General features: G+C 40.4%; 1 protein-coding gene across 1 annotated transcript in view; it reads right to left on the bottom strand.

The window, feature by feature from the left end:
* Positions 1 to 21,312, bottom strand: part of LOC126214892 (ectopic P granules protein 5 homolog) — a 388,516-nt gene that overhangs the window by 159,333 nt on the left and 207,871 nt on the right. The window contains exons 20-23 of the mRNA XM_049941536.1: positions 20,078 to 20,248; positions 13,388 to 13,511; positions 4,646 to 4,833; positions 658 to 807 (exon numbers count right to left, since the gene is read on the bottom strand). Of these exons, the coding sequence (XP_049797493.1) occupies positions 658 to 807; positions 4,646 to 4,833; positions 13,388 to 13,511; positions 20,078 to 20,248 (633 nt within the window). The remainder of the gene's footprint in view (positions 1 to 657; positions 808 to 4,645; positions 4,834 to 13,387; positions 13,512 to 20,077; positions 20,249 to 21,312) is intronic.

Raw genomic sequence — 21,312 nt, 5'->3', positions numbered from 1 at the left:
CTGTCATTTTTGATCACAAATGTGTGTAAATGAATGCCCCAAGGAAATGGGCGATCGCACTGGCACCTTTATGATACCACCTGAGGCCTTTTCGTGTCAATTCTGAGTGATGGTGTGTCTGAAACGTTTTCTTCAGCCACCAATAAGAAAACCACATGATTTCAGAATTAGGTGTTGATGTTCTGGCCTCTGTCACACATGTTAAGAGAAGGGGCGAGTTGTGGGTAAGAGGGGATGTGATGATTTCCCCATCATGGCAGCATTAACTGACCTTACACCTCTCACAATCTTCTGAACTCTTGCCTTTTTCACACATGTTGACACCCTCCCATTTGAAATGTCGGAAAATCTGAGGGTGACACTGCAGGGCGCCACACTTTTGTATTGTTATAGAGGAAGGTTGTAAGCACTTTGGAGCCAAATTTCGAACTTTGGTGCATAATGGGGGAAAATCATGGGATTTCAAAAAACTGACCCTTTTATTCTTTCATACAGAGCAGATGCACTAACTCTGGGTTTGGAACTACTAGTCCCTTCCTTGTGGAGGAGACTGGGAAAGGTTAATAAGGAGAAGTAGGTCACTCATACACCAGCATGGGAGGGAGACACCTTTAGGGGGGACAAACAGGTGGGTCTTAATAAATGTTTCATACTCACTGTGCAAACTCGGTGATGGCACGGAAGGATGACTTCAGGGCAGACAGCATGGCTGCTCTGTTCTGCAGCATATCTGCCTGGATGGACGGGATGACCGGCTTGGAGGGCCGCAGTGGCGGCGGAGGCACCGGTGTATCGTACAGCTGCAGCCTGTGGCAGTAAAACGTGACAGTAGAACTCGGTTTCCTGTTTATCAATTATACAAGATTTTCAGGAGTCAAGTACAAACACGGGTTGGAAAAGAATATGCAAACACCCTCTGAGAGAAGGGGCACAACTGCTATTCCACCTCCATCATCGTTGCATTAACTTGCCACTATTTTGCACGAAAACTGGTATAACATTCCCTTCAAAACCTTACGGGACCTGTATTGATACATTCCAAGATGACTGGAAGCTATTTTGAACGACACTGGTTTTTCTACAACATATTAGGCACGGTAATGTGCTGTCTTTTTGGTATTTCCCTGTATGTTAAGTACACTATGAGCCTAAGTACAATGACCACTTGCTTAGCAATATGTCTGTCCACTTTTGGATAGCAATACATTACTGAATCTGTGTGGCATGGGTTCAGAAAGTCCTCAGTAGGTTTGTGGCACCACATGTCCACTAGGAGGTCATGCAATTCCCATAAATTAGAGCTGGTCGTTTTGGGACACAGTGCCCCACATGTGCTGATCAGGCAAATTTTGTGGGCAAGATTTCAATGTCAGTTCACGATCACACTTCTCAGACCATAATAGCATGATTATGTCTCTGGTAGATGAAGTCATTGCCATCAGGGAAGACATTGAGCATGAAGAGATACAAATGGTCCACAATAGTGTTTACATAGTCCGTAGCTGTCATGGTGTCTTTGATTACCACCACAGGTCCAATGGAAGCCAAGGTGAATGTACTCCATAGTATAATACTGCTCTCATTGGCCTGCATCTGTGGGGGTTGGGTTGTTTGGGGAAGGAGACCAGACAGCGAGGTCATCGGTCTCATCGGATTAGGGAAGGATGGGGAAGGAAGTTGGTCGTGCCCTTTCAGAGGAACCATCCTGGCATTTGCCTGGAGTGATTTACGGAAATCACAGAAAACCTAAATCAGGATGGCCGGACGCGGGATTGAACCGTCGTCCTCCCGAATGCAAGTCCAGTGTCTAACCACTGCGCCACCTCGCTCGGTAACAGAAGAGAACAGTAGAGCAATACTTTCATATTCAATTTTGATTGACATCCATTTTAGGGTGAGCAGATTTCTGGTTTTCCCTTTGGAACGCTGAATTTTCATCTCTGAGTCACACCCGAAGACCGAAGTTTCATCTTGAGTTACAATGTTGGACATGAAGCAAGGGTCTGAATGAAGACCTTCCTTCAACTATTTGTCAACTAACACACAATTTTCCTTCTGCTTGTCACTCAAAAGTCTGGGGAAAAACTTTGTACTCACACAACTCATTTGGAAATTATCGTACTCCCACACGTCATTTAGAAATTGTCAGTTAAAATTATTTGCTTGGATCCACATGAGATGCTAAACTCTCTGGTAATCTCTCTAATAGTTATTCACCTGTTTGAACAAACAATTTTTGCCACTTTTTACACATTTTCTTCTGGTTTTGAGATTAATGCATGTCCCAAATGGTGCTCATCTTCTAATGATTCATATCTGCTTTTAAGTCACTCATACTGCTTGTAAACAGTCCTCAGAGTTACAGCAATATCGCCATATGCCAATTTCTACTTTTCATGAGTTTCTTTGGCACTTTTTTGCAGCTTCAAAGAGAATTAAATGTTCATGTTTTGTTCAGAATCCATGATGGGTGACAGATATGATAAACAAAGCATCACTCTAGCATCTCTGAATGCTGACTGACACATCACAACGTGCTCCACCTTGACACTGCCTATCTCAATGGATCAGTCTATTGGACAAATCAAATGGTTGTAGCATTCCTGCTAGAAAAATTCATTCACCATATTTTTTGATCACATGTTGTTTTTCCACATGACTACTACAATATATAATTAAATGCCAGGAAGAGGGTTCATCAAATCACCTTCATTCTATTTCTCTGCTGTTCCACTCTCAGAAAACACTTAAATCTTTCTGTGTGAGCTCTGATTTCTCTAGTTTTATTACTATGATCATTCCTCCCTAAGAAGGTGGGTGCCAACAAAATATTTTTGCATTTGAAGGAGCAAGTTGGTGATTGAAATCCATGAATAGAGCTAATAATTAAAGAGGAGGTACTGAATCAATATGAGGAGAAAAGATATATATGGCAGAAGTTACTGAAAAGTATATATCAGCTGTTAGGACACATCTTAATGCTCAAGAAATCATCCACTTGGAAAAAAATTCAACACGTTCGATGACATGTGAAGGTTCTTCTCACAATTTTCTTTTATTACAATGGGATAGTGCATCATGAGTTCCTGTCTTAAGGTCAATAAGGAATACTATCTGGAAGTTATACACTGCATGGAGCAATCCACAGAAAAACACCAGAACTCTGACAAAATCACTCACCAAAACTGCATCACAATAACACTACTTCACACCTGAATGCTTGTTCATGATTCCTTGGAGAGAAACAAAACCTTTATGTTGCCTAAGGCACAGTATTTGCCCGGCATGTCCCCCTGTGATTTCTTTCTATTCCCAAAACTGACAAGGGCCATAAAAGTGTGTTGTTTTGCAACCACTGATGAGATAAAAACAGAATTGCTGAAGGAGCTGAACACCATAATGAAAAGCGAGTTCCAGAGGTGTGAGATCACTTTGAAGGGGGCGAAGTTGACATTCATAAATAAATAAAGATTCTTTACGAAAAACAAAAACTCCATGATACAAACTCTGAAAGTAACGTAAGGTGCATCATGGAGAGTACTTTGTACCAATACGTATCATTCCCTCCCTTTCCTATTCCACTCAAGAAAGGAATGAGGGAATAACTGTCTGTCAATGTATTTCCATATGAGCCCTAATTTCTCGTGACTAGCATCACCACATAACCAGAGAAGATCAACATCAGATGTTATCAATTGTGAATTACCAAGAGGTGAAGAAGTAGTACTAACATTGTTCCTCAGTTATCAGTTGTTTGACCAGAGAAAGAGCAGGATTCCAAGCAGAATTTAAGCAAAAACTCTACTTATAAGACAACTTGCTAATTTAATCTCAACAGCTTCCTTTATAACATTATCCCAACAGCATCAAGTGCTGCCAGAATCTTGAAGGAACAGCTTTTGCATCTCCCTTTCAGTTAGCACCTGGCTTTCTGAACCATAAAGGACAATGGAGCCTGTAACAGCATTGCCAATCGCATTTTCATAGCATGTTATATGGGGTTGAAGTGGAACAAAGCTCTGAGGGTATACAGACATCTCAAGGCAGCAGAAATTCTTTCACTTACATCAATGGGTATTTGATTATAACAACTGCAATACCTTCCCCGGCACTCAAACTAATCAGCACACTTGAAGCCGTCTTCATCAACTGTGAAGACAAATACCAATACTACAGTAATTCATTGGTGACACATTCTAGTTCAGCATCAAGTAGCTCCAGTTCATAGACTTTCGTTACTCTATCCGCTAACATCACACTTTTGCCAAGGGTGGTGATTTCAGTGATGAAGAGGGTACTCTGGTGCTGAAGAAGATGTGTAACATTCTTCCATTGTGGAGCAACAGCAATATCAGACAGTAGTGACCAAGAAAAGCCAATTGTGCCCAACTTTTGAAAACATTTGATATCACGCCCCTGTGTAAGAATGTGCAGAAATGAAATCTTACTTAATTCAGGTGTCATCCAGGGTGCAAAGTGAGCCTTCATAGAAGCTACAGCTTTCCTTGAAGGTGTCATCTGCAGATGGGGTTGTATTGTTGGGTGTTACCAAGAAATTCATATGGCCATGGCGTAACAGCCTGGAGTGTTTTAATATACGTTACATTTCTGGGTGAAAGTTTACATTTTGCACTCCTCCACTTGCCTGCTGACAATCCGGTGTGCCGGGTCCTTGGCGTCTTCCGGCTCAGAGCTGGCACGCGTCAGCCGGGGTTTGGAGGATCCGTCCGACTCCTTGCCTGTACAGCGGAAGCGCAGTGCCTGCCACTCTCTCACTGCATTTTGCTGGGCGGTGCGCACTGCCTCGTAGTCCAGATACTCCAGCCAGGGACGCTGTTAACAAAAGGTACTGCTATACTATCCACACAGACTGTCCCAAGCGGTACTTACAGTGGCTGTTAGGCCAGTGGTAAATATATGAACACTGCAACAAAATAGCACTGTGTGTTCACACTTGGCATCATATGTAACATTCCTTCAACCATCTTCCATTCTTTAGTTACTTGTATGGCCTAATATAGCACTACCCAATCTCAGACTACAACAGGCAGTAGACCAAGAATGGAGTATGTCATACCACTGATGTCTTTCCCATCTGAGTGAAGTAAGATTTATTTGCAAATATTCACACTTTTTTTTTTTTTTTTTTGCGAAGACCAGAGGCCATGAGGAGATGTGACGCACATTGTCAACAACTCACTGTGCTTTGTTATAATAATTAAATAGTAATTGAAATAAAAAGCTCTGTAATTCAACCTGTAATTGATGTAACAAAATTGCTTACAATACTTTACCAGTTGGTCGGAGGTGGAATTCAACAGAGAGGAATTTAACTGTGTATATTAGAGACAATAACATCAATCTTAGTAAGTGAAAAATATATGTGAAAAACCTGTATTTTATTTCAAGAACATCAAATATCTTACATCCCTGAATTTGAAATTAATGGAACATCACATAAATGAAAATATTAAATACGTTCATCGAAAATATTCTACTTGCCCAGATAGGCGAACACATTAAGATGCCATTTCCAACATATGGTTATGTGCACCCATCCCAGATTGAGTCTGCCCTGCGGATAAACAATAAACATTGGTGAGCCCATAAGGCTGGATGTGACTTTTAGGCAGTTTCCCTTTTCCAATTAGGTAATCAGCAGACTGGCACCCACATTCCACCTCAGATAAATACTACGAAAACATTTAGAAAACATTCTCACACTTGAACATGGATTTACTCTGGACGCTGACCGATGGAGTACACAGATTTCGTTCCATTCAGGGGTGATGGGAGGCGGGGAAGGGGGGGGGGGGGGGGGGGCTGGGAGTTGGCATCAAGAAGAGCATCTTGCCAACAAGTATCCCTAATACTGCCTTAACTCATGTAACAATGCCAATTCAAAGAAGAATAAATTGATTCATAATAATACTCTCAGATAATGCTGAAGTAAGTATTGATTTCTAACTTATCATTTCAGAGTTCACTTCTACAAGTGCAATTAATTGACCCTTTCCTCTACATGCAGCTATCATCTGAAACTGCTTTATGAGAAAACAACAATACGAAGAAAAGGACAGACTGCTACTCACCACACAGAGGATGTACTGAGCCAAAGGCACAATGAAAAGATAACTAAACATTTAATCTTTTGGACAAAAGAGTCCTCATTTCAAAACAGAAAATAGAAACAGAAACATCCACACAAGCTCAAGTCACATGCGCAGCGAACACACACACATGCATGCACGCACACAATGCAAACACACGCACATGCGCGCGCACACACACACACACACACACACACACACACACACACACACACACACACACACACACACAGCTACTGTCTCTGACTGCAGGACCAACTGCAGACTGTGATTGCAAAGGGGAGGGGAAGGGGGGGGGGGGCGGGGGAAGGAGAGGTATAGAAAGAGAAGGGGAAAAGAGTAATAGACGAGTGGATGGAATATGTTTAGTGTTGGAGTGGGAGCAGGAAAGGAGATAGGTAGGTGGACGACAGGGACAAGTGAAGGTTGAGACACCCGTATGGCACCATCCTATGCCAATCTATTTGTGGGCCATGTGGAGAAATCCTTCCTAACCACCGAGAATAGCAAACTTACATCTTCATGATCTGGAACGAGGGTGAAGACACCACCTCCACATTCCTCCAGAGCCTCAACACCTTCTCCCCATTTTCTTCAGTTAGTCAATCTCAACATAACATCCCACCTTCCTTGACACTGACCTCAACCTCAAGGATGGCTACATCAGTAAATCCATCAACATCAAGCTTACCTCCATTTCAACAGATGCCTCCCATTCCATACCAAGAAGTCCCTTACATAAGTGTAGCCATCCACGGTCATCACAGATATAGTGACAAGCAGTCCCTGTCCAAATATGGCCTTCACAGACAAAAATTATCCTTCTAACCTCGCCCAGAAACAAATCTTCCCCGCCTTGTCTATCCAGTCACCTACCAACAACCACATATCCGCTGTCTGACCGCAAAGGAGCACTGATCTCATAACGCAATACCAAAGGATGACTCCTCTCATCACCCCATACCACCCATGACTGGAGCAACTGCATCACATTCTCTGACACAGCTTCGACTACCTCTTGTCATGCCGTGAAATGACAAATATCCTGCCCACTTCCCTACCAACCCTTCCCATAATGGTACTCCACCTCCAACCGAACCTATGCAGTATCCTCGTCCATCCTTACTATACAGCTGCTCCCAACAGCTTACCTTACTGTTCATATCCCCACAACAGGTCTAGATGCAAGGACCTGTTCCATACATCCTCTCACCACCACATACACCAGTCCTGTCACAGGCATCTCCAATCCCATCAAAGACAGGGCTACCAGTGAAAGAAGTTGTGTGATCTACAAACTAATTTACAGGCACTGTGCTACTTTGTACGTGGACATGACAACTAACAAGCTGTCTGACGGAGACAGAGACAGCTGGACCAGCCAGTTGCTGAATACGCTGCTCAACATGAGTTGCTTCACTTCAATGACTCAATGACTGCTTTATACCCTGCACCATATCGATCCTTTCCAGCAACGCCAGCCTTTCTGAACTGCACAGGAGGGAACACTGCCTACAAACATGTCCTACAGTCATGTAACCCCCTAGCCTCGAACTTCACTAATCCCTGTCCTTCACCCTCCTATCCACTTCCCTCCTCCCACCCCAGCACCACACACATCTTCTATTCCACCAAGTCAAGGATCTGGACACTTCCTAAGGCATTTGTGGTGAGAATGGCAATGTTGGGTCTTGCAATATCCTGCTGGAATATGCCATTTGGTACACTGGTTATGAATAATTTGATAACAAGAGTTACCAATCCTTCCCCATGAACCATGGACCTTGCCGTTGGTGGGGAGGCTTGCGTGCCTCAGCGATACAGATGGCCGTACCGTAGGTGCAACCACAACGGAGGGGTATCTGTTGAGAGGCCAGACAAACATGTGGTTCCTGAAGAGGGGCAGCAGCCTTTTCAGTAGTTGCAGGGGCAACAGTCTGGATGATTGACTGATTTGGCCTTGTAACATTAACCAAAACGGCCTTGCTGTGCTGGTACTGCGAACGGCTGAAAGCAAGGGGAAACTACAGCCGTAATTTTTCCCGAGGACATGCAGCTTTACTGTATGATTAAATGATGATGGCGTCCTCTTGGGTAAAATATTCCGGAGGTAAAATAGTCCCCCATTCGGATCTCCGGGCGGGGACTACTCAAGAGGACGTCGTTATCAGGAGAAAGAAAAATGGCATTCTACGGATCGGAGCGTGGAATGTCAGATCCCTTAATCGGGCAGGTAGGTTAGAAAATTTAAAAAGGGAAATGGATAGGTTAAAGTTAGATATAGTGGGAATTAGTGAAGTTCGGTGGCAGGAGGAACAAGACTTTTGGTCAGGTGATTACAGGGTTATAAATACAAAATCAAATAGGGGTAATGCAGGAGTAGGTTTAATAATGAATAAAAAAATAGGAGTCCGGGTTAGCTACTACAAACAGCATAGTGAACGCATTATTGTGGCCAAGATAGACAGAAAGCCCATGCCTACTACAGTAGTACAAGTTTATATGCCAACTAGCTCTGCAGATGATGAAGAAATTGATGAAATGTATGACGAGATAAAAGAAATTATTCAGGTAGTGAAGGGAGACGAAAATTTAATAGTCATGGGTGACTGGAATTCGTCAGTAGGAAAAGGGAGAGAAGGAAACATAGTAGGTGAATATGGATTGGGGGGAAGAAATGAAAGAGGAAGCTGCCTTGTAGAATTTTGCACAGAGCATAACTTAATCATAGCTAACACTTGGTTCAAGAATCATAAAAGAAGGTTGTATACCTGGAAGGATCCTGGAGATACTAATAGGTATCAGATAGATTATATAATGGTAAGACAAAGATTTAGGAACCAGGTTTTAAATTGTAAGACATTTCCAGGGGCAGATGTGGATTCTGACCACAATCTATTGGTTATGAACTGCAGATTGAAACTGAAGAAACTGCAAAAAGGTGGGAATTTAAGAAGATGGGACCTGGATAAACTGAAAGAACCAGAGGTTGTAGAGAGTTTCAGGGAGAGCATAAGGGAACAATTGACAGGAATGGGGGAAAGAAATACAGTAGAAGAAGAATGGGTAGCTTTGAGGGATGAAGTAGTGAAGGCAGCAGAGGATCAAGTAGGTAAAAAGACAAGGGCTAATAGAAATCCTTGGGTAACAGAAGAAATATTGAATTTAATTGATGAAAGGAGAAAATATAAAAATGCAGTGAATGAAGCAGGCAAAAGGGAATACAAACGTCTCAAAAATGAGATCGACAGAAATTGCAAAATGGCTAAGTAGGGATGGCTAGAGGACAAATGTAAGGATGTAGAGGCTTGTCTCACTAGGGGTAAGATAGATACTGCCTACAGGAAAATTAAAGAGACCTTTGGAGAGAAGAGAACCACTTGTATGAATATCAGGAGCTCAGATGGCAACCCAGTTCTAAGCAAAGAAGGGAAGGCAGAAAGGTGGAAGGAGTATATAGAGGGTTTATACAAGGGCGATGTACTTAAGGACAATATTATGGAAATGGAAGAGGATGTAGATGAAGATGAAATGGGAGATAAGATACTGCGTGAGGAGTTTGACATAGCACTGAAAGACCTGAGTCGAAACAAGGCCCCGGGAGTAGACAACATTCCATTAGAACTACTGATGGCCTTGGGAGAGCCAGTCATGACAAAACGCTATCATCTGGTGAGCAAGATGTATGAGACAGGCGAAATACCCACAGACTTCAAGAAGAATATAATAATTCCAATACCAAAGAAAGCAGGTGTTGACATATGTGAAAATTACCGAACTATCAGTTTAATAAGTCACAGCTGCAAAATACTAACGCGAATTCTTTACAGACGAATGGAAAAACTGGTAGAAGCGGACCTCGGGGAAGATCAGTTTGGATTCCGTAGAAATGTTGGAACACGTGAGGCAATACTAACCTTACGACGTATCTTAGAAGAAAGATTAAGAAAAGGCAAACCTACGTTTCTAGCATTTGTAGACTTAGAGAAAGCTTTTGACAACGTTAACTGGAATACTCTCTTTCAAATTCTGAAGGTGGCAGGGGTAAAATACAGGGAGCGGAAGGCTATTTACAATTTGTACAGAAACCAGGTGGCAGTTATAAGAGTCGAGGGAAATGAAAGGGAAGCAGTGGTTGGGAAAGGAGTGAGACAGGGTTGTAGCCTCTCCCCGATGTTATTCAATCTGTATATTGAGCAAGCAGTAAAGGAAACAAAAGAAAAATTCGGAGTAGGTATTAAAATTCATGGAGAAGAAGTAAAAACTTTGAGGTTCGCCGATGACATTGTAATTCTGTCAGAGACAGCAAAGGACTTGGAAGAGCAGTTGAACGGAATGGACAGTGTCTTGAAAGGAGGATATAAGATGAACATCAACAAAAGCAAAACGAGGATAATGGAATGTAGTCAAATTAAATCGGGTGATGCTGAGGGGATTAGATTAGGAAATGAGACACTTAAAGTAGTAAAGGAGTTTTGCTATTTGGGGAGTAAAATAACTGATGATGGTCGAAGTAGAGAGGATATAAAATGTAGACTGGCAATGGCAAGGAAATCGTTTCTGAAGAAGAGAAATTTGTTAACATCGAGTATAGATTTAAGTGTCAGGAAGTCGTTTCTGAAAGTATTTGTATGGAGTGTAGCCATGTATGGAAGTGAAACATGGACGATAACCAGTTTGGACAAGAAGAGAATAGAAGCTTTCGAAATGTGGTGCTACAGAAGAATGCTGAAGATAAGGTGGGTAGATCACGTAACTAATGAGGAGGTATTGAATAGGATTGGGGAGAAGAGAAGTTTGTGGCACAACTTGACTAGAAGAAGGGATCGGTTGGTAGGACATGTTTTGAGGCATCAAGGGATCACAAATTTAGCATTGGAGGGCAGTGTGGAGGGTAAAAATCGTAGAGGGAGACCAAGAGATCAATACACTAAGCAGATTCAGAAGGATGTAGGTTGCAGTAGGTACTGGGAGATGAAGAAGCTTGCACAGGATAGAGTAGCATGGAGAGCTGCATCAAACCAGTCTCAGGACTGAAGACCACAACAACAACAACAGTTACCAATCTTCATCACATAGCGGCGATCATTCATCCTCCCTTCAAAAATTATCAAATCAATCCTGTTGTCATATGAAGTAGCTCCACACACCATGATTCCAGGAATTGGTCATCAATCTGATCACCACAAACTGGAGTCCGATTCAACACTGCAGTTGCAAGTAGCTGGTTTGTAGGGAGCTGAAATGCAGGTGCATCAGCACATGAGTTGCAGCGTATTGGACCTAAACATTGACTCATATGGCATGTTCAGTTTTATATTAAATCTTACAACAGAAAATATGGCCAAGCTGAAGTTCCAGAGAGCAAAAGTTTGTTGGAAATTGTAGCAGACGGGCGATATTCAGAGATTATATATTTCCATTATTGGTGTTCAAGCAACAATTGTGAAAAAATAAAAGAAAGGTTTGTCACCCATAACAGGTTATTATTAATGACAGCCTTCACTCTCCACATTGCTGCCCAATCCTAATGAAAAGTATTTCTACACCTTCAGCTACAGCTGCATACATACTCCGCAAGCTCATATGGTGCATGGTGGGGAGTAACTTGTACCACTGCTCTAGCCAATTACTTTCCTATTCTACTTGCAAACGACTATCTATATGATTTTGTACCAGCTGTGACTTATCTTACCTTGTTTTTGTGGTCATTACACAAGGTGTATGTCGGTGGCAGTACAATGTTTCTGCAGTTAGTCATAAAGGGGAATGCTCTATATCTTCTCAATAGTGTTTCACAAAAGAATGTTTTCTTTCCTCCATGAATTTCCACTCAAGCTCTTGGAGACTCCCATAATACTTGCATGCTGGTCAGACCTACTGGTAACAAATCTAGCAGCATGCCTCTGAACTGCTTCAATGTGTTCCTGAAATTTGACCTGGTGGGGGTCCCAAATACTCAAGCCATACCCAAGAATGGACCACAGAAGTGTTTTGTATGCAGTCTCTTTTACAGGTCAGCTAGACTTTCTTAGAATTCTTCCAATAAATTGAAGTTGACCAATTACCTCGTTGTGCCTGTTCCATTTCATGTTGTTTGCAACGTTACATACATATATTTAATCAATATGACTGTATCAAGCAGAGAACCACTAATAGTGTACTTGAACATTAGATGATTGTTTCTCCTACTCGTCTGCATTAACTTACATTTCTCCACACTTAGCACAAGCTGCCTTCATTGCACGAAATATGAACTCTGGTCAAGGCACCCTATATCCACCCACAGTCACTCAATGACAACATGCTTCTGTCTACTACACACCATCACCACCATACAGTCGATGACTGTTGCTCACCATGTTTGTCAGATCATTTATATATACAGAGAACAAGCGTCATCCTATCATAGTTTCCTCAGGCACTTCCTGTGATAGCTTTGTTTCTGGTGAACATTTGCCAACAAAGACATCATACTAGTTTCTATTAATTAAAAAGTATTCAAGCTACTCACATATCTGATCGGTTGGTTGATTGATTTGTGGGGAGAGGACCAAACAGCGAGGTCATTGGTCCCATCAGATTAGGGAAGGATGGAGAAGGAACCACCTCGGCATTTCCCTGAAGTGATTTAGGGAAATCACGGAAAACTTAAATCAGGATGGCCAGATGCAGGTTTGAACTGTCATCCTCCTGAGTCCAGTGTGCTAACCACTGTGCCATCTCACTCGGTCCACATATCTGAGAATCTATTCTGTGTTATCAGACCATCGGTAACAGTCTGCATTGTAGCACTGTAGCAAATGCTTTCCTGGAATCTGGGAATACGAAATCAACTTGTTGTCCTTCATCCACAGTCTGCAGGATACTGAGTGACAAAACGGCAAGCTGAGTTTTGAACGAGGGATGCTTTCTAAATTTGTCTTGACTTATTAACAGGAACTTTTCACTGTCAAGTAAATTTATTATTTTCAAGCTTAGAATAAGCTCAAGAACTCTGAAGAAAACTGGTGTTAAATATACTGCTCTGCAATTTGGTAGGCACAGGAGTAGCGTGCACTTTTTTCCATTTGATCGAAACTTTGCACTGGGTAAGTAATTCTTGATAAATGCCGACTAAGTAATTGTAACATAGCAAATTAGAGACTTGATCGATTGTTTCATAAAGGACTCGATAAAGTGGAATATGAAAAGAGGAACAACGTAATGTGGCAACTGTGGTGGGAATGTTAGCACACCAGTGAGTGAAAGTAACAGAAGTGAGAAACGCCGCTTACCCTGTCACCTTGTAGTACCAGAGCGAGCTTCTGTGAGTCGTACTGCGGGGGCAGCGCCGGCAGGAACAGGCTCGGCTCGTGGAGGCGAGGCTCCTCCAGCCACAGCGCGAATGTCCGCATCAGGCTGCAACAGATGCCCCACTGTCAACAGCTCTACTTTCAACAAATTTTACTGGCCACTCATTTGTGGAGAAACAAACATGTAACAGCACAATTTTCATACCTCAAGATGATCGTCCAGAATTATAAGGCATACTCTAAAACTAAGGTTCGGGTGACCAATATTTAACTGATGGTAGGCCTGAATGAAGATTGTGCTGTCTGCCAGCTCTTTTTAGTAAACTACTGCAGCACTGGTTCGATTGAGTTGTCATGTGCCTGCCGGTGAGAGCAGATCGCAATATCCAAGAAAATCGGAGAACCCACCAAATGTGAACTGCATGGTGTGATTAGATTTTCGCTGGCAAAAAGATCTTCAGCTGCTGAAATCTGTCGTGAGTTATGTCAAGTGTATGGACTCAAAATGATGAGAGACAAACAAGTCTGAAAATGACATCCAGAATTTAAGAATGGTCGCACGTATGTTCTTGATGAACAGCGGAGTGGCAGGCTCAGTATTCGAACCGACAACATTGTTGATCAAATGAACCAGAAACTTCAAAGTATCAGCAACTTACAGTTAGCGGTCAGGCTAATGAATTCCAAAATATTGCTTGAACCTCGATTTCAAGAACAGTCACTCAACAGTTTGGATATCACAAACTGTGTGCAATGTGCGTTCACATTGTTTCAGGTGACAAGACGTGGATATCTGTAAACCAACGCAGAGCTGAAACAAGTCAATACATTGGTACCATTTAAGTTCACCCAAACTCAAAAAGTTTATACGATATTGCAGTGCCGGTGTTATTCTGATGGCGATGCACTGCGGCAACCACAGCCTTTACTAAACACGTCATCTGAAGTCGCTATTGTGAATAATGACTACCATTGCCTGTAGAACGGAATGACAACAACGAAAATTTGTGCTGAACGTGGACTCGAACCCGTATTTCCCGCTTATTGTGATAAGTAGGAAATTCGGGTTCGAGTCCCGATCCGGCACAAATTTTCATTGTCATCATTCCATTCTATGGCTGATGGTAGTCATTAATCGCAATTGCAAGTTCATCTGATCTGGCAAAAAGTTTAAGTGATCTTCATTCTTGAATTGAAAAAATTATGACCTTTTTTTTTTTTTTTTTAAGGTTGAGAAGAACATCCTTTTGATTGGTTTCCTGGAGCAGGATCAACAATTACAGCTGACACATACAGTGAAACACTAAGCATACTGAGATGTGACATCCGGAATTGATGCAGCAGGAAACTGTCATCCAGCATTATCCTCCTTCACGACAATGCATACCCTCATATCGCTGCCAAAACCAAGAAGTTTCAAGATTTTCATTGGGAATTTTTTTATCACCTCCTGTACAGTCTCGACCTTGCACCAAATGACTATTTTCTCTTCTTGCATCTGAAAAAGTGGTTGGATGGCAACAATTTCAAAAGCGACAATGAACTCAGGGCTGGGCTTACTGACTGGTTCAGTTCACAGGTAGCAGACTTCTATGCAGAGGGGTTAACGAAAGTAGATATGTAGTAAAATATTACTGTCAATAAAAATCTTTTCTTATAATCTTATTTACTTATGACCAAACAGACCTTAGTTTTGGGAGACATCTCAAATGTGTCCTGCTGAAAGGAACTGATAGCGGTAGCTGCTTGTGTGTTTACAGTGGGAGTCAGAATCTGTTCTCGTGACATGGGAACTATGTCCTTGCACAGTGTATACCTACGTTTACATGACCTATCAGTCCAAACAATTTCAAGACTGGATTTATAAAAAATAGAGAACAGGTAAGATGGTTGAGAAAATGCATAATTAATCATCAGTATTTATTATTAACCTCTGTACCTACGAGTTTCAGCCATAGACAATCATCACAACACGTCTGTGAACATCAAAACTGAATTCATGCAATATACATGAAAATAATATAACATGAAAAAAATATATGCATTTACAAGATGAAAACATATCAAGTGAATGCATATCTTATGTTCCTTATATAGGCTCTTACAACAACGTTATCATAGTGAAAGTCCACAATCAGTAGTCAGATACAGCACTTAAAGTAGTAACATAGTATCACAGTAATCAATACCAAAGTGATGAAAAGAATGGGGGAACATATATACATGAAACAAACAAAGACATTCATCTGTAAGGTACTGTCACAATTAGTAATGCCTCTGATACATCCACTAGTAGTAATAATGTAGCTTTATAACAGAAAAATATTGTCTCAGCTCCAAAGAGTTAAGTGGGGTATTTCTCTTGAATATCTTTGGTAAGATAATCCAAAGGAAGGAAGAAAGATTGGGTTTAATGTCTTGTTGATATTGAGGGCATTAGAGATGGATCACAAGCTCGGATTGTGTCAAGGATGGGTAAGGAAATCGCCCATGCCCATTCAAACAAACTATTCTGGCATTTGCCTGGAATGATTTAGGGAAATCGTGGAAAACCTCAATCTCGATGGCTGGATGTGAGTTTGAACTGTCGTCCTAAATGCATGTTCAGTGTGCTAACAACTGGGAACTGCACCACCTTGCTCAGTAAGATAATTCAAGAATCAGTGACAGTGACAATGACAATGATGATGATGATTGGTTTGTGGGGTGCTCAGCTGCACGGTCATCACCACCTGTACTAAGTCCCAATTTTTACACAGTCCAATTTTTTTCGCAGTCCAATCTAGCCACTGTCACAAATGATGATGATGATCATACTGATGATGAAATGATGAGGACAACACAAACACCCAGTCCCCAGGCAGAGAAAACCCCAACCCAGCCGGGAATCGAACCCGAGAACCTGTGATCCGGAGGCAGCAACACTAGCCTATATCAGTGACAGTGAAAGTTATAAGTGCATAACATATCCTCCACCGTGAACTGTATCTGTATGGTTCATGCTGGAGGGTACATTATATAAATATTATCAATTTCATTTTCTTCTTTTTTTATAATGTCAACAGTGATACCTTTCACTGTCACTAGACCTCAAATTATCTTATCAAAGATTTCAAACAGAGACACCTCACTTAGCTCTTTGGAGTTGTGACAGTACTTCTCTGTTATAAAGTAACATTTATTATCACTAATCGATGTATCGCAGGTATTGCCATCTGTAAAGTTCCAAGGCTGGTTTTATTCCTGGCTTGTAAACAATGGCAGCACAATGGGAATTAATCTCTGTGCCATGTGCCATTATTTATTGTATTAAGTTAGGCTTTATTAATGGCTCAGCTTCAAAGCACAATACAATGTATTTACAGTATGAATTTCATTGTTTTACTTGGTGCCCTGTACATTATGTGTGTGTGGTTATATTTGTTTACAAAATTAGTAGGTTTTTACTATAGTGAAACCCAATAATTTTTTAACAAATGCATCTATAATACATAACTATACACAAATCATGTTCAGAATACCAAGTGAAACAATTAAAAACATATGATAAATAGATTGTATTGTATATGGAAGCTGAGCCATAATAAGTTTATACAATAAATAATACCATGCTACACAGAGATTAATTAAAGAACCATATAATTCTTTAAATGCCAAGTAGAGCGTTGTTAATTAACTAAGACAATTTAGCCCATGCTCTTGTATGTAACATGTGACTGACATATGAAGGCATTCACACTAAACCTGTCAGGCTAAATATACATACAAATTAAAAGAAGAGATATGTGCAACATTCACAGGACATACTAAAAATAATCTGTAAGTCATAATCATGTTCACACAATACACTAGCTTAGGGAAATAATAATATATGACACTGTGAAGAACCATTTGAGTATATATATGGACCTCAGGCTACAGATCATCGTTTACTGGATTCAAATGTCCAATTGTCACACACTGGTATTTCAGAAAGTCAATGTTACAATGACATAAAGTAGTAACACAGGAAAATATATTCCTTGCAATGTTATAATGTCAACATTGATAACTTTCTCTGTCACTAGTTTATGATCTTACCGGAGACATTCAATAGGGATATCCTACTTAACTCTTTTCGGTTGCGACCATTTCCTCTGTTACAAAGTTATGTTATCATCACCACTGAATGTATCACAGGCATTACCATCTGTGATGGTACCTTACAGATGATTGTCTTTGCTTGTTTCACATACATATGATCCTCCATGCTTTTCGTCACTTTGGTATTAATCACTGCAATACTGTGTTACTATTGTTTTAAGTGCTGTACTAAATTGTGGACTTTCACTATGATAATGCTGATGTTGTATGAGCCTATAAGGAACAAGAAATATCCTTTCGCCTGATTTGTTTTCACATTGTACGTATATACATATGGTATACCCACATTTCTGTCATTTTCTATTATATTTGTGCACATTGCATGTATTCAATTTTGATATTGACAGATGTCCAGTAATGATGGTCTACGACTATAACCGATACACATATATGTTTCTAATGAACAGCTAATGGTTAACAATGCTTTTTCTCAAGTACTTAATGGGTATTTATTGTCACTTAACCAATACTTTAGAATTAAGATGGTGGTTTTAATGCTTCAGATTGTAATCTATCCCTGCTTCCTTGATGTTGCCACTGTCCTTTATGTAAAGTCTTTTCAGAAGATTAGGGAAGAGTAAGATTTACAACAAACTTTTTACACACACAGTTAGCACCAGTTCTTCATGTCTAGGGGTCTGATTCTTGAAGCTGAAATTCTCACATTTTAGTTTCTTATAGTTCAATTGATCTAAATAATTATGAAGAATGTTGTTGCAGAATTTTTGTTTTTACTTTATTGTGTCACAATTTACTATATCACACTGTCTTTTGAATTTTCACATTAACAAAGCTGAAATTACATTGTTCACCTAAAATACAAAAATACATCCCGTCACATCAGAGGCATGCTTACTACTGCTTCACTCTGTAGTAATAACAATATTCCGAAGGGTCTACAATTTTTCTGGACAAATGAATTTATATTAGTTTGATTATTACTTCATAAATGAATCCAGAAATAAATATAATAAACAGTACTATATTGTACAATTAATAAAAGAAATTTTAAGTGTGCCAAATATTTTGTAATTTGAAAAGTTTCTATAAAAAATAATTTTAACTGTACATTCAGAGCTAGTACACATATATTGTAATAGCAAAAAAAAGTAATTCCTTTTCATAAATTTTAGCTTGAAATATAACGTATTGTGTATAAACTTATATGAAACTTTTCAGAAAAATAGCTGAAATAATACTGATCTGCCCTAAATTCAAAAAATATTACTGGTATCGATATCTACTGTTGAGGAAAAGTAATACTAGAAGAGGATGTCCCTTTACGAGATGTTCTACATAACATCCCTCTATTTGAGTACGGTCCAAAAGCACATTTATACAAGCATGCGAATTTGCCAGAAAAGTTCTTATTTGGAATATTGTGTGCATCACACTGGCTTGAATGTCAGGTGTACTGTCATAGCACTGACCCTTCAATGAGAATTTTTTTTTTTTTATTTGGAAATAAAAAAGGCACTTGTTTTTATCCACTTTTAAAGAATTTTAGTTAGACCACTGATTTTCTCCATGAGAAATGTCTCAAAAACTACTGATTTGTCTGTCTAATATTGCAATTAGCTCTTTTAGTTACCCTCTTCTGGAGCACTACTGTGCAGTGTGGTATCCATAGCAGATAGGACTGACAGAAGACACTGAAGAAGTTCAAAGAAGGGCAGCTCATTTTGTACTATCACAAAATAGGAGAGAGAATGTCATGAATATGATACTTGAATAGTGGTGGCAATCATTAAAACAAAGACTTTTTTGTTGGGGTGAGATCTCATGAAATTTCAATCTCCAACTTTCTCCTCCAAATGCAAAAATATTTTGTTCATACCCACCTACATCAGGAGAAATGATCATTATAATAAAATAACAGAAATCAGAGTTTGCAAGGAAAGATTTAAGCGTTCATTTTTCCTGCGCACTCTTTGAGAGTATGACAGTGGAGAAATAGAGTGAAACTGATTTGATGAGTCCTTCGCCAGGCACTTAAGCAAACATAGCAGCACAGTCATGTAAATGTAGGTGTAGATGAGCAGCAATTCAGTAAATATATTCAATATACCACTGACAAATACTGCTATTTGCAGATGAAAATCTGGAGCAAACTATCAACTGCACTGAAAATGACAGAGAGCAAGAGAAACATCAGTATACGATGCTACTGTAATAATTTTATTGGTGATGTTATGTATACATATACCATAATCCCAAAACTGTATATATTATCATGCAAAATTTTTAGCTGTCATTTGACAGAAAATATGATGAACATGAGTGGTAGCAAACAGAATTGTGTTTGGTCAAGACAGAACCCTATTTAAAATTGTGAGACCTTATTGTAATTATGGAAAGTACACACTAGACCTCTTATATTTTTGTATCTCTGTATGTAGCTTCCAGTCTACAATTTCTGGAAGTTTAAAGGACAAGAATGGCACACACACAGCTGGAAGTAATCTTTACTGTTGCACATTCTTACGTACAACGCTACACCACACTTGCCCAACTCAGGCGGGTACTTACTCGGCACATCTCGTGTTCAGCTTCACGGCCTCCTCCTCGAGACCGGGGTCACGGCTGCGGTTGCGGTAGAACTCCTCCGTCTCCTGCAGGCGCCTCTTCAGCTTCTTCAGCATGTTCAGGTTCACCATCCCCTCAAAGAACTTGTCTCCGACTCCACCGCGGTCTGGGACCCTGTCATTAAAAGAAGAGCTACTGGAAACTACAGTGTGTACAGCCCACTAGAAGAGAAAACAAGTGGGAGGCATCACCAACACACAGTACAGAATAAAGATTTCTGGCTGCATTTAATTTCATTGTACCTCAGTAACAGTGTCTCAAAATCTTAAACTCTTGGACTGGATAGATTTTTTTTTTTAATTGCTAAACACTGATGTCATCAGCACCTTTTGCTCAAAACAGTAGCACAACTGTGTTTAAAATTCATAAAGTTACCGATATGGGTCAATGGAAATTCTTTCAGATTACAGGCAACCACTAACTGTAAAGCAGAAGTGTCGTGTCACAAACAGGCACACGTAAAAGAAATAACTTGATGCCTTCAGAGCAATCCTTTTTGAGCTAGAGCAAAATACACACAGAAATCAAATACACATGTATAGATACATGCATACACATGCATACGCCCCTACATACTGCAGGATGGACAAACAGGGCTAGTGCTGCAGTTCGAGAGGTGGGCTAGGTTTGTGGTAAGGACTGTACCAGGTGGGCTGGATAAAGGGAGATAGGGGCAGGAGGCATGGAGATGGAATTGGGTGGGTGTCCAGCAGCTCTGAGGGAGGCAGCCAGTTTGCAGACTAGGAATGCAGGAAGAGAGGAAGACAGGTACACGGGCTATGCACATGATGCACAGCTGTCAGAGCCAGGTGTCACGGGGCTGTTTTGTGAGGATGTTACAGGAGGAGGGAAGGGGAAATTGTTGTGTGGAGGGCGTGCAGAGAGTGGGTTACAGGAAACTGCTATCTGCACAATTCAGAGAAGCTGATGGTGGAGGAAAACATCCAGATGGCACGGGGTCAGATATTTCTATGATCTATCGTTTAAAGTTGCACATTAATTCATCATCAATATCCCTGTGTGTACTGTAGTCATCATCAACATACACGCTAAAAGTTCTGTTAAAATAATTTAGTTAGTAATAATATGTGACTAGTTTGTAGTGTAATTAATACGATTAATCGGTCACCTTAAAATCTACACTCACAAAACGCATAGTGAGGTCAAATGCCGCAGAA

The sequence above is a fragment of the Schistocerca nitens genome, chromosome 12, assembly GCF_023898315.1.
Source record: "Schistocerca nitens isolate TAMUIC-IGC-003100 chromosome 12, iqSchNite1.1, whole genome shotgun sequence".
NCBI lineage: Eukaryota > Metazoa > Arthropoda > Insecta > Orthoptera > Acrididae > Schistocerca > Schistocerca nitens.
The sequence above is the reverse complement of the archived record's forward strand: the minus strand, read 5'-3'. Positions and strand labels throughout refer to the sequence as shown.